This window comes from Salminus brasiliensis, chromosome 17, assembly GCF_030463535.1.
Source record: "Salminus brasiliensis chromosome 17, fSalBra1.hap2, whole genome shotgun sequence".
Taxonomy (NCBI): Eukaryota; Metazoa; Chordata; class Actinopteri; order Characiformes; family Bryconidae; genus Salminus; species Salminus brasiliensis.
This window is the reverse complement of record NC_132894.1, coordinates 12,456,387-12,471,545: the sequence shown is the minus strand read 5'-3', so window position 1 is coordinate 12,471,545 and position 15,159 is coordinate 12,456,387. Positions and strand designations below refer to the sequence as shown.

Genomic DNA, 15,159 nt, shown 5'->3' with positions numbered 1-15,159 from the left:
GGGTCTAGCCAGCACATTCTACTGTGTATATTCCATATGTGGACACTTAAAAGTATCTGTCAGTGAAATCCATTAAATATAGAACTGACTTCAGACCCTCCGTTGCTCTGCTGGTGGAAAGCTGCATCCCAGAACGATGAGGAATCTTGCACTTTAAACATTATGGACTTTCCATCGTTGATTTTACGTTTTCAGGATGCAGCTCTCCTCATTATTTTCTCAGCAACACCTCCACTCTTTGGCATCGATGTATAGATCCTATGTCAAGTCAGGTCTTTTGCAAATCCAGGCTTTTTTCCCCTCACAACTTTCTGGTGAACTTCCCAGTATTGTAAGAAAACTTTAGTTGCTGTTTGCTTTGAGGAGTGTGGCTGTGATGGACTTATGTTAAAGCAAAAGGAATTCAACCTTTTGGAACGACCAGGTCAAAGTCCAGCCTATTATGGAAGAACCTAAAAATATCAGTTCATGCTAAAGGAAGCTCACCAGTATTACAGTGTCAAAGCAGTTTTTGGGCCAAAATTCCACCAACCAACTGTGAAGGGTTGATCACCAGTTACTGAGAGCATTGGTTTGGGGGATTGCTGTCCAGTGGTGTCATACAGGTTAATGTAAGCACTGAACCACATTCTTTTTCCAAAGAATATAGTACTTTCGCCATCATTTGTTTAAGTGGGTTCTCTCTTTGTAGTTTTAGGACTTATATAAAATATATAAAATATATAAAAAGGTTATTTAACCTCTTGAACTCTAGATTTATGACTGAATTAATCATAATTCAGTATTTTGTGGAGTCCCACAGGGTTCTGTTTCAGGGTTAATGAAACTGATGTTAATAATGAGAGTACTGCAGTTATGAGGCTGAAGAACTGAAGTGTGGGACTGTGTACAGTTACAGATGCCATACGCAATGCCATAGACAAATGGCTCTGGAAGGTTTCCAGCAGCACTGTATATAGTCTAATAAAAGTGTTAGTATATAAAAGTACTGTGTATTTGGTTCCTTTAAAAGCACTTCATGATTTTGCCAATTTTTTTGTGACTGTATGCATTACTGCTTCACACTTTTCTCATGATACACTGAGGATGGTCATTCTGTTCAAAGCATTTAAAGCTTTTCACAGGCTAACTGTTAAATATTTTTTGAGATGTGTGTGTGTGTGTGTGTGTTTCTGTAATTGTCAGTTTAGCTAAACTCTTTGGAGAAGAGCAGGGTTCAAGCCTGGCTCAGGGACATCCAAGGCTTCTAATTCTAATGCCTTTCTGACAGTGTAATTACTTCACTCTGTTGCGGCATGTAGAATATAGTTTGATCCCTTCTTTCATTGCAGCCCTTAAGACTTAAGAGTTCATCATGGAAGCGCACATTACCATAATGACAAAAATATGATTAACAGTGCAACCCTGTTACGCACCAAGCTGTATTTTTAGAAGTTTTGCTCAACCTGTCGAGTATGTTAGAAATCTAATTATAGTCAAGTTGTCAAGTTATCTGCCTCAACAGTGATTTCCAAACTTTTTAAAAGATGTATCCTGCATATCTGCGGTGTACCAGGTTCTAATTCCTCGCTGTGTGTTGCTTGCAGGAACCTGGTGACATGTCTGTCCGTGTCCATGGATGGCACGCTGCTGCTGTCAGGTTCCCACGACGAGACGGTGAGGATGTGGGACGTTCAGAGCAAGCAGTGTATCCGCTGCATCAACCACAAAGGTGAGTGCCGCTCCAGATCTCTGACAGCAGTGCGCTTTCTGGCCTACTCTCTTTCTCTATCGCCCCAGTCTCTGCCTTCACGCTCTGAACCTCCCCCACAAACATCCATCAGTGCTCGCCCATGCTTGTAGCCTCCTCTCCTCCCTGCCAGACGACCTGTCTACGCGCTGGTGCTCTGTGGGCTGACGCGTAGGTTGGAACCTCCGAGCGGCTTCTTCGCGGCCGCTTTCCGTCTGATCTTTCTCGCGCCGCGGCTCTGACTGACTGCCGTTGTCGGGATGACTGATGAGGCGGTGTAGTGCAAGTGGCACAAATAGATGGCGGAGCTGTGCTACTGCCCTAAAAGGGACAAGTGTCTCTGCGGGGTTGTGTTCTGCTGTGACCGAGATCAACTATTCATGGGCCACAGCACAGCTTCATTGCTTTGTCTGTCTTTAGACGTGGTCTAAAACTCAAAGTACAACAAGAACCTCAACCGTCACTGGTGCAGAGGCATACAACTATGGGTCTAAACCGTATGGAAATTTTATCTCTGATTTTCATTTGATTTCCATTCTGTTGGAATTTGCACTTTTCTACACCAAAAGAGACAAAATATTAAAACCATAAAAATATGGTCGGCTGCATTCCGACAAAACAGCTCTTTCTACCTATGAAGGTTCCCTGTGGTATCTGGCAACAAGACATTAACGTTATATCTTTTAACTTAACAAATGTTATGGATACCTATAAAAATTTGAATAACAAAGCTCATCATCTGGGAAACAAGTATTTAATTTGCTCAGCAAAAAATAATATTAAAATAAATACAAACATTAATACAGAAAGTAGTGGTTTTACATCACTGTGTTAATTAAAACAAGCTCTCCTCATAGACGTCTAGTTATTATTTATGGTAGTAATCCAACTTCTGGTTTGGTAAATCAGTGCTTAATGAGATATCTAGTAAGCTATGGGTGGAATTGAGCACTACTTTCTTCAAATTGAGTAAATTCTTGTTACACTTTACTGTTTTTATGTGTATTAGCATCTGTTCTAATGTGATCTGTAGTTTTTACAAGCACAAACTCTTAAAAGCTTAAAAAGTCTGCACAGTACTGTATGCCAGTTGCAAGGTGGATTCATGTGACCGGTCTGGGCTGTCATGTGACTGGGCTCCTCAGACCAAGTGATCCAATGCTCCAAAGGCACTTTTGAAGGTGGACAGGTGTTAACATGGACACTGACTGGTCCACAGCTACAGCCAAGTTGTGATTCAATGCGTGTTGTGAGGTATTCCTCCCGCAATCATGAGGAAATATTTCAGAGGCTTGTTCCACAGTGGCCCTTCTCTCAGCTCTGCCCAGATGGCATGGCCTTCTTTGTCCAAATGGGCCTTTAGCCTCCAGCACCCATATCCAGCACCTTGTCAAAGATGCTCAGATCGACACACCTGACCATTTTCCCTGCATCCAACATGTCCACTAGGAGACGCAAATGTCTGTTTACTGTCGGACATGTCATCCCAGACCTTCTTCACTTTCCACAGAATTTCGAATGAAGAGTGGAAATGTATCAGTTATTAGGGCAGGCCTGAACGTTCACTTACAGGCCTTGAATATGCATTGTTATATCCAAATGAATATTTAAATACAACCCCTTAAAAACAGCCATATTTACATTTTGTCTAGTCCCTGTAGAGAAGTGCTCTCGGTAGAATAGAATGGACTCTCAATCAGATAAACATGAACCTGTTGGCATCATGCCTAATGCCAGGCGTGGGTTAGAGAGATATAAATAAGTGGAAAGAGTTGGGGATGAGGTGAGGTGGTGATCGTCCAACATCCTGACTTAACTAGCAATGCTCCTAAATCTAGTAGAAAGCCTTCCTTGGACAGTAGAGACAGTTACTCCAACCAAAGCAGGATAAACTTACCCTTATTTTCGGACGAATTCGGGTGAATGAGCAAGTGTCCCTATACATTTGTCCATGTAGTGTACATTCTATATGGAGTAAAGCTCTATAGTACTGACTGTGCAATTTAACTGAAATAAGCCATGAATCACCATCATAAGCATATTAAAGTTTTGACTCTAATAGACCTAGCAAATTATATAAGGCATTTATGCTACCAAGTAGTACTCAGATAGCACACTGTGCTCACATATTTGAGATGAATTTCATCAAACCTGTCATGTCTCCATTATTCCACCTTGCTATCACACATTTGTCACCAAAGAAGCTCCAGGTTTCACAGAATTACTTGATAAGCTTATTACATTTACAGACATTGCATGGGTGGACTGGATTAAAATCACAAATCCCACCAGTAGTCACTCAAATTACAGTACTCCCACCCTCCAAGGTAAAATTAATCCAGCTCAAATGTGATTTAAGATTCCTTTAGACTCTAATAGCCTAGTTAAACATTGTCAGTTGAGACCAGAAGATTCTTAGTTCTTAATTGTATTGTTTGTTTGTTTTTTAACTTAAATAAACAACAGAAACTCTCACAAATGTTTCTTCCGAGTGCATCATGAATGAATGAAATCAGGAATGGGTGTAAAAAACAGTGACCGTTGAAACCATCAATGACAAAAACCTACAATGACAAACAATTTGTTAAGGTACTCATTGTTGGTGGAATTTCCACTGATACTGATGATCTGTGGAATTTTATTCATCGTTTATTTTTGTATTATTGATTTTATTTATTCATTTTTTGATCACAACCTTGATGTCAGTCCGTTTTATTGGCAGCATCAAGAACGTCAGTCTTTGAATGATTAAGCTTCGAGACCTTGACCGTCGTGGCTGGATGGACGGGATCTTTTTCTTCTGTTAGGTGTTTGGTTCCCTAATGACCCACCCTCACAGCTCCAACATACTAATGAGGTCAAAGTGGCATACAGCCAAGATGTTGAAAGCTTTTTAACATTTATTTTAGCTTGGCCCAGTCCAGTGGAAAAGGTCTGTACATGAGTGTCGTGCAACCCATGCAGCGCTCGCTTTCAGTTAATGTAATCCTTCAGGAGAAAATGTGCAAATGGAAGCGCTCACGCAGTTTATCAAATGGAGAAGCAGCAGGCCACCCTGACATTACACTGATAAATTGTTTTTTGTGTCTTCCATTTGTTTTACTGCCGGTCAATGACGCCCTCTTTGAAGAATGTCATTTAGACACTGGCGTTTTCCGAATCTTTAGAAGCCTGAAAAATCTAAGGCCTTTATCTTCAATCTGATCTTGAGGAGCATCATCACTGACTTCATTATCTGCCCTGTAGATTTGGAGCGATTTATAAAGGTATGATTAATTGAGGAGAGGAGATGTATGATAAGATAGAGGCTTTGTTGTTTTCCAGATGCTCTTGGATCGGCATGGCCTAAAGAGCTGACTTGAAAATGAGGGGCTTTGATAAGATACCTGCTCTTGTTAAATGAGCTTCAAGAGCTTTATGGGCTTTAGTTAATAACCTGTGGCTTATTTAGCATTCCCTTTAAATCCTACAGCCTGCTGCTGTCCACAGCTTGCCTACATTCACTGTTCAAGCACAGCACAACACTGGCACCTTCCAGGATGACCACTGTAGGGTGTGTGGGACTGGACATGGACTGGACCCAACATAACAAGCACTGGGACACTGGTACCAGCAGAAACTCTAAATCTCCATTGCAATTCTCAAACTAAAACAGCAGAGGAACTGAAATATCGGAAATGTGCACCCAGGTTGTGAAACGGTGGGCTAACATGGCCAGGAATCATCTCCACAAATCCTCACCTGACAGGATTGAAGGATTGACACGGTCAGTATGTGTGACCAAATGTTAGAACAAATTACACAGGATAAGAAGACCAATCATCCCCCCCCAATCATTGGGGTTACACATCGGACCCAGTCCATTCCCTTCACCCATATTCCAACATCCCTGGTAACCTGCTACATCTCAAGCTTTTCACATGGGTCATCAGATCAGGCACATGATCAACACTTGGTCAATTAAATCCACGATGCCTCTGAAAGACTCAACAGTGAGGTCTGACATCTGAGACCCACCCTCAATTATTTAACCAGCCTTACAACTATAGACCTTCATCAACCTTCTTGGTGACTTAGGTCCTGATGATGCCACCAGTTCCATGTGGACACTCCACACTACATGAAAAAAATAAATATTTCATAATGTGTGCATATCTAGCTACATATGTAAAATGTGCCTGCACTAGAAGTGTATTCGCACCCAACCGCCATGGTATAGATGTCATTTTTTGCTGTACACAGTTATACAGAATATAGGGTATGCAGAAAGCTCTGGACGAAGCGTTTCACAAGCACGAGTTCCACCTGGAAACCTTAAGGTGATTAGGCTATTAGCATATAGTTTGGATTTGCATGGTATTGTGGAAATTGTAGTGGATTTAGACGTACTGCTATGAAAACCTTTTGTTCTGAATGCCTTGAGTCATCAAAATACCCACATAACACCTGTGATTGGTCAGGATGCTCACAGGATGTTTAGAGGCTCAGTTGCATATGGCCACTGTTGGGCAAAATAGGGGACCAATAGTTGGGACCAATAGAAATGCTTCAAAATAACTTTGAATAAAATCAGTACTGCAAAGGCCAGTATCTGGATAACGATCCACTGGGTCCCAACCAATATATCAGTTTGCCACTAACATTGATCTGTGTTAATGACCCTTGATATCATCAATATTGGGGAAACATCACTGGTAACCCACTGATAATTAGCTTATTTTTGACATCACTGGCATTCAAACTCTCAGTCTTTCTAAGAAAATGCAAAACCTTAGGAAAACCCAGTATCAGCCCCTTCTACGTTACTGTATGACAGCAGCATAGACTAAACTGGTGAATTTGAACACACAAACAAAAGCATATACACTTTAGTTCTGAAAATATCTTACTCACTACCTTCATGGCAGACAGGGGTGGATTTCCTGACCAGGCAAGTGTGCCAGACGACACCAATAAGAGTACTTGGGCAAGACTTCTTATACTACATTCATCTGCCCGTGTAACATGACTGAAATGTGGGTCACTCCAGATATGAATAAGAATGTCAGCCAAATTCCACAAATGGAAATGTAAAAACAATATATGCGTTCTGCCAATGTTTACCTGAACTTTTAGCATTTTAAAACTGGTATTGGTTTCATACATTTATTATATAACGTAGAATAAATTATACAATATCCTGCCATAGTCCGTAGCAGTGTATGAAAATATTGATATACCCAATATATTTGCTATACTGTACCAATTTTCAAAAACACTATAGATTCCTAATTAATAGTTTACATGTAAAGATTGGTGGCAGACAGCTCAGAGTTCTTGTTTTACTCATATTTTATGCATATGCTTTTATGCTATTATTATGGTTTATGGTTTTTATTCTATTATTTTTCCTAAAATTAGATTTTTTAAAAATCCTATACCATGTATAAAAACATCCCACAAATGATGCTAGGAGTAAATTGTCCAGTTTTCATTACTCGTTGTTTCTCAATCCATATTACCTCCTTTAACACCGGAATCTTTGAACTGCTTGCGGGAGAAGCTTTCCATTTGGACAAAAAGTATCTTTTCCATTCGTGTGTCTCTTGGGCTCTTTCATCTAAGGCTCTGATTTAACCTGTCAGAATCCAGCCCCTCCCGGCACTGTCTGCAGTACATTCCCCTGATCTGCCCTCAGCTGATCAGGACATGCTAAGCCGAGAGTAATTAAACAGAAAAAGGAGTACAGAAGGTATCCAAACCCTGCCGTGTTTTTGCCCTCTGTGGACAGAGTAGGGTTACTGGCGGTCTCTGTGTGGCACTTGATCATGAAGGCAATTAAGTCCGGTTTCACGCCTCCTCCCCAGACGATGCTGATCTCCCCCCAGCCCCCCACTCCCTTTTATCTGTCTTCATTAAGGCCTGCAGCTGGGCTCACATGTAGCAGAGCAGCAAGCACGACCCAAACAACCAAATTAATAAACTGGTGGCTGTGTTTTAAAAAAAAAAGTCCTGATTCTAGTAAATAAAGTAATAGAGAGCTGGAATTCTTTAGTCAGTTTAGCCTCAGATTAAAAGCTGCCTGCTATTGAGTTAAGTCTGTTTGAGTGGTGTTGAATGATTATGCCCAAGGGGGCTCATAACCTGCACCTTTCTTGTCTTTTATATTTTTCCCCTTATGTCCTCTTAACGCCAATATGGGTTTATGTGCAAAAAAACAGGCTAGTTTGTTTTACATGACCTTTTTTAACCCCTCTTTGTGCCTTAGAATTAAACAGGCTGCACCTTTTACCCGTTACAGCCTGAATCATCAAATAATTGCCAAAAAAAACAATTTTTGTTTGACCTTCTTACCAATTGTTTAAAAAATAAATTAGATGACACTTTGCATATATGACTTTTAATATGTTACACTTGAATCATTTGGAATTTATTTTATTATTATTTTTCTCAGTCCAAAACATATAAAAAACTAAATTGTTTACTCTGCATTGACTTTGCATTGAAAGTTTTCTTACTTATGTAACTTTGTATTTAAATTATTCTATTTGGTTATTTATTCATCTGTTTATTATTTATCTGTTAAGATTGTTTTAGTATCTCATGGATGTTCCAGAGTTCTCAACACACAAATCAAATCTGATACACCTGGCTTTAAAGGGTAAAGACATATGTAAATACCTTAGACATGTGTAAATAACCTTCCTTCTGATTGACATTTTTCTCTGAAAGTAGCTTTTGTTTATATTTAGCCCTACTAGGATTAGCCTGGTGAACACTAGCCTGGTATATGATTTGCCTGTTAGCACTGCACTAATCTAGTGCAAAACACAAGGCAAGTAAGCAGCTAATAATAAATATACTAGTCCAACAGAAAAAGGCTAGCTCTGCATCTGTCCTGCGTCCTATCATTTCTTTAAAAAGCCAGTCCTAGATTGGCTTCTTTTTCTCTTCCTTCTACCTTTTCACATCATCTTCAGTCTCTTCGCAGCTTCATTCGAGATCCCCATGCTGGAATTACCCAGCTAGTTTGTTTACTTGGCCTCCTTGAAAACATTTCCATAATCAGTCTTGTGAAAGACCCTCGAATACTTAGAAGTACATTTTAGAACGGTCTAAGGCTGTCCACGCCTTCTCCGTTTCTAATTTGCAAACTGTCCTTTCGATATTGTCCCCCTTAGTGCCAGTGATGAAGGCATAATCGTTCCACAGTTAAGGATACAGGCGCCGATTCCATGGGGTGGCAAACATAGCGTCTCAGCGAGGAGACGGCATTCATTATCTGCAGTGTTCACGCTCAGACAATCAGGAAGCTGTGGTCTGATGTCAGAAGAGTCTGCCCATGTTGTTGACCCCTGTGTTAATTACACAGCCGATTGCTGTCTCAATTAGGCAGACCCCGTCTAATCCCCTCACCCGGACTGACTTAAGGCAGCGACGGTGCCGGAACTGGGAATGTGGAGAAGACTCAGAGATAGCCAGAGACTTAATGGAGATGTCAGACCAGTTCCTCTCTCATCTCCTCTTACTTTCTCCTCCTCAGATTGGAGTCACAGTATCTGATGCCAAGTTCTTTCAAGTCTTTGGTACAGAGACCTTAAAAGAAGTGGGTGTATGTCTCTGGATTCTGCAGTATGGTCATATCCGATGTGTGTGTGTGTGTTAGGAAAAGTGGTATAGTACCTTTTAAGCCTCTGCTGCTTTTACCAGTAGAATGTTCAGCTTTGCTTCGTTCACACATGCAGTTCTTAAGGAGAATTTTGCCAGCCCTTCCTGGTGCACTGCTATTCTGTCATTCATACCATTAAAATAAGTCACGGAAAATCATCAGTGTGGCCTATACTACAGCTTGGATGCCTTAGAGTCAGGACTTTGTAACATTCTCAGCATTCACAGCATGTTAGCAGTCTTTTAGCTAAAGCTAAACTCTCCAGTTGGAAAATTTCCCACTCTTCTTAGTAGAACTCCAGTTCTGAGATTTTCTTGGGTCATCTTGCTGTTTCTTCTTTAATATCTATTCACAGATATCTTATGACATTTAGATCAGGGGACTGTGAGGGCCATCCTGTAAGCTAGCCCATGGTGGATTTTGAGGCATGTTTTGCATGATTATCCTGTTAGAGAAGCCAGCCTCTCTATAGCTTCAGCCTTTACACAGTGTGTTTGATATTTGCATCCAGGATTTGCTGCTGTTTTGTGAAATCCATTCTTTCCTACATCTGGGCAGTACTGCCAATGTCACTGGCAGCAACACAACCCCAAAACGTAATAGATCCACCCTCATGCTTCACAGTTGCCAAGGTGTTCTTTTCATAAAATGCAGTTCCTTTTTTCCTCTAAATGTACCGGTGATGTTTGTGGCCAAAGAGTTCTGTTTTGACTTTATCATTCCACAGCACTTGTTTTCCAAATAAGACCGGCTTGTCTAGATGTTCTGAGTTTTGTGACATCTCCAAAAAAAAAAAAAATTTCATTAGCATTTGCGGAAAATGTCTTATATAGCTACAGAGGCCGTGTTGACTACTTATATAATTATATACAGTATAAAACGTATTTCTACTTACAAAAGCTGTAAAATAGAAAATGCTGATATTCTACCACAGTACTAAGCGACCTAAACATTGCAATAGCGGAGTTCCGAGTAGTACAGCAGTGACCAGATACAATGACCTGGGGATCGCTGGTTTGAGTCCCAGGTCATGCTGCTTGCTGTCAGCAACCAGAGCCACAGAGAGCCTTGCTCTCGCCGGGTGGATAGATGTCTCTCTCTCTCCCTCTCTCTCTCTCCCCACGTCACTTCAGCATAATGCTGGCTGGCCCTGGTCTGTTAGCCAATGCATCAGAGCTGGGTACCGGGCGGTTTGGTGCGTTGTGCGTAGTGCGTTGGTTTGGATTTTGGAGACATTGCAGTGGTGGCTGTGGTTGTTTGTGTCTGAGGAGGCATGTGTCAGAACTTACCCTCCCAGTGTCTGGAGCATTACATGTGATATATGTATTGACGAGTAGGTTGGGTAATTGGGGGGGGTGGGATTGGGTTAAAAAAAAACATGCTAACAGATCTGCCGATACCAATATGATGCCTAAGAGCTGTAGAATCTCACAAGAAAGGTTGTGTATTTCAAATCTGACCCAGTCCCTCTGTGTTCTAGCAAAAACACAGAGCTCTAGAGACGTGATAGAGCTGGATTTACTGAGTTTTTCCTCAAACCTTTCAACCTAAGCTCTCCTCAGTTCCACAAGGAGGTTGTACTAGATCCAGAGGTCATCATGGGACTCGTTATGGCCAAGACGAGTTTGAGGGTTTTGTACCCCTGGACATGTCGTAATAAGTGCAAGATCTCTTCAAAATGAAGGCTGCATTGATGTGAAATGTAGACTAACAGCGCTGCATAATAAGAACTGAAATCCGTTTTGAAAGATGCCACGCTAATCAGTTCGGCCGGATTAAGGCACCGCTGTGTTTGGATATCTCGGTTTGCCGTGTGAGATCGCAGGGGTTTCTCATTGTATTCTTGACAGAGTTCACTAACGTAGCTTTTATATTCAACACCCAGCCCCCCCCCACCTCCATCCTCTTCCTCCTCCAGGAGTAAGCTGTGCCAAGAGGCTGCATCTGCATTGTGTTGGCAGAGCCAGCAACTGGCCCACCTCGTTCCACGACGACTCTCGCTGTCATTCCGTTCCGGTGCGTTCCCGTGACCCTGCCTGGCAACGTTTGTGCGATTTATGAGTGTATGTTAGGCTTGGAGTGGCCCGGGCCATTAGTGTAATTCCAGTGGTAGGAGCCAGCTTGCGGGGGGTGGAATCGATAGCTGTAATTGAGTAAGAGATAATTAGCCAGCACTGATCGCCCGCAACAAGGAATAAATACACTCGGGCTACTCGCAGCCACAGCAAATCGCAAACTACGATTCAAGTGGTTGAAACGTTTGCGCATTTGTTTGCTTAACTGAGGTGGGCGCTGGTTTTCGTTCTTGTTCTCCACCGCAGCGCAGCTTGGAATGAAAGCGAAGCGTAATAAATCACATTGCGGCTGTATTGAAAATCCTTAGCTCGTAATTGAAGCAATTTCCAGCAGTTATTGCTCCAGAGCGTAGGTTGAAAGACGAGAGGGCTGTTCCAGGCCGTGGCGAAGGCTGAAGACTAAGGATGCGGCCCAGAATTGGTTTTCTGTTTACTTCCCGCTTGATTGGTGTTAAGTTTCTCAGCCTGGGCTGGCCTAGTCTTCATCTTGCTGTGTTCAGCTTTATTATTTATGACATCCCCAAATGTTAAGCTAGAGGTGATGTTCATTTACCGGAAAGGTGAAACGGCAACCTGTTGGCTTGACTTGCCTCATTGTAAATCTCATAGAAAAGAACTTCCTCTATCAGTTTCTTTCTCTCTCACACACACACACTTAGACACACAGTCAGAACTTGTTCTACTTAGGATTCCCCGTGATGCAGATGCATTATTCAATTCCCTTGTCAACCGGAAGACAAACAGAAATTGGGACACAACCGGATTCTTCAAATATGGGGTCTTTATTCACAGTTTGTGGGAACAAGATGCAGACAGTTGAGGGGATGCACACTTGACATATTGATGGGCTTGGCGGGGTTAGAAACTGTTCCTTCTTATTAAACATTTTTACTGCATTTCCATTTACTTTTTTTCCCCTCCTTTTCTTAACATTCTGAAAATAACGATCCAGCGAAATCCAAACTGCTGAACGCCAGAAATGCTCTGGCATACAAATGCATGCCAAGGGGATTCTTCCAGTCCCCAGTTACCTCCAGCGCATGGCTGTGGCTGATGCTCTTTTATTTTTCTGGTTGTTTTCATGAATAGGCATTTTGCAGTTTGAATTAGATATATAAAGCCTGTAGCTAAACCAACTCAACAGAATTTCAAATATTAATAAGGTCGCCTCATTGCTTAATAAATTGCTTTAATGTTGGCTGCTGTGTGCCCACCGAGGAGTGAGTAATGCACATGAACATTTGTGTAATTATTATCCATTTTAAGCATTATGTTACAGTCTGTCTCCCTGAGGTGGGTCAGGGGGCGAGGGGGACAAAACTCCTTGGTTGAAACAAAACTTGTGGACAGACGTTTGTTCAGTGTTGCTTCAGTCTGTTATCCTCTTCAAGTTCCTTCCCAACATCTGCTTCTTACCTCCACCACTGTAAAGAAGTTCCTCTACAGTGAACCATTTCACACCAGTCATAGGTCATTTTACATGGCCGGTTATCCCTAGAGATAGGGATATCATACACGGATCAGCCAAAACATTAACACCACCTCCCTGTTTCTGTACTCATCGTGCATTATCAGCTCCTCATACCATACTGGAGCACTTTGTAGTTCTGTAATTGCAGTTTCTCTGTATACTTTGTTAGCCTCCTTTCACCCTTCACCTCTCTTCAACGGTCAGGACCAACACAGAGCAGGTATTATTTGGGTAGTGGGTCTAAATAATAGGACATCCTTAGTTACTAATGATAAAATCTGAAACGTCTAGAAACTGTTTAGAATTGGACTTCATGCATGATCTCGTTAACCTTAACCTTCAGTACACCTCTTTGTAGTAGGACCACTTCAGTGGGACCACTTTGTGCACTGGTCTTGAAGTTACTGGCCAGACAATTACAGGCAACTGAGTTTATGTCCAGCCCACAGACCTGTTGATGCAAGCAGCTCTTGATAGTTTATGCAACCATGAACTATTTTGAGTGTATCCCTACCGTACTGTGCTCTGCTCTGCCCTGCCCTGCCTTACGCTGCCCTGATCTGCAGTGTCTTGTGTTCCACGTTCGGCTGACCCCATGATATGACCCATGAAATGGAATTCAAGCTCAGGCGTTTTACAGCACGGAGCAAGTTCTCAGACTGGCTGGCAGCTGAGCCGAACAGACGTGCTCCCTGTCCACAGTTTTGGGTGTCTGCTGCCCAACTAATAGATCAGCATGAGTGAGTACCACATGCTCCCCAAGCAAACTATACTCATTGCTCAGAGAGTGTTTTTTATTTATTTATTTTTATTATTTATTTATTTTTCCCCTCACCCTATCATACCAAGAGGTTTTACGGTTAGAGGTTATCATCTGCAGGTTCTCTTGCGTTAAATCAACACCCACATGCTCTTTTTCTTTAATTTGAACCTTCCGTCAGCGTGAAATGGTTCTGGCATGCGGCTCAGATAGCTGATGAGGAATTAGGGCTCCTCGCCCAGCCCACCAGCCCTACCGATTGAGAAGCCTGATGAAGAAATATCTGGAGCCTTTTGCGGACCGCAGTCTCAATTAACATATGAAGGAAATTTTGCCTCTTCGCTTGATGCCTGTTATGTATTCCCTGTTTCTCTTAAAGGAGCACATTAAGGAGAAATCTCTCAACAAATGTATATAAACCTGTTTGAGCCATGCCCTGTCGCTTTTCTCGGAGTGAGTCAGGGTTCGGATTGCCAACGTTACGGTACATTTTCCATTTCTAGCACAATCTGCACTTAATCTTGATCCAAGACGTTGACATTTAAGCTAATGCTTTTACGCTGTGGCTCTGGGAAAGCTGCTATGCAGAGCTCGGTTTGGATATATATCCTCCTGTTTCAGCCTTCCCTATCATGTGCTCAGCAGCGGCTGTTTCGGTAGCACTGCCACAAACCAGGCCTTGCAACCTTAATTGAATTTAAGCCCCCCTGATGTATATTGCGAGAGGCTGCCCCATCCCAATTTTCTTGCTGTCTTCTAAACCAATCCATTAGTGTCCCATAGCTCGCGTCATACGTCTCTTCCACTCACTACCGAGTCCTTCCACCTGCAGCTTTACGGCTCGAGAACCTCAGTGATCGGGATGTTCTTGCCTCCGAGTGCAGCCGAGATTTAATTTCACCGATTCGCCAAAGGCTGCGAGCGAGCTCCTCACTGTGCTATTTAGCTGAACTGGAAACCCACTGGAAGGCACACGGAGAGGCGGACCCGGCATTAATAAATCATGGAGTGTCCTCCAAAAACTTGAAGGGAATCAGTCGTCCATGACACTTTGTACGGTTTTTGAAAGGCAGAACCTCAGATGGCCAGTGAAAGGGACCTCAGCACCAGCCAGACTTCGTTTTTACCACACAATGTTCCATAGAGGTGCACTCGGGCCTTCTAGTACTGAGGTCAAAACTGTTGAGCAGTTTGGTATAAATTATTTCTTACTCATAACTCATGAAGACAAAAAGAGGCAAAAACTATTCTTCCACTGTTAGGCTTCTTAAGGGGTTAAAGCTGAACGACAAAACCATATGTCTGCCGGCGGGCCGAAAGTGTTATTACAAACAAAACTTCTATTATCAGGAAATAGTCCCACCAGTTTGTGTCCCTGTGTGTAATAAGCCTTCCTGCAAGGGGTTAAAGCATGTCAGAAGTGTTGATTGCAAATAAGTTCCATCTACCTGTAATGGTCTGCTCAGAGTCTCTAAG

At 42.2% G+C, this 15,159-nt stretch overlaps 1 protein-coding gene across 1 annotated transcript in view; it reads left to right on the top strand.

The window, feature by feature from the left end:
* The window catches only part of wdr18 (WD repeat domain 18), a 75,983-nt gene that overhangs the window by 43,225 nt on the left and 17,599 nt on the right, over positions 1-15,159 (top strand). Inside the window, exon 7 of the mRNA XM_072660898.1 lies at positions 1,587-1,711. Coding sequence (XP_072516999.1) covers positions 1,587-1,711 — 125 coding nt within the window. The remainder of the gene's footprint in view (positions 1-1,586; positions 1,712-15,159) is intronic.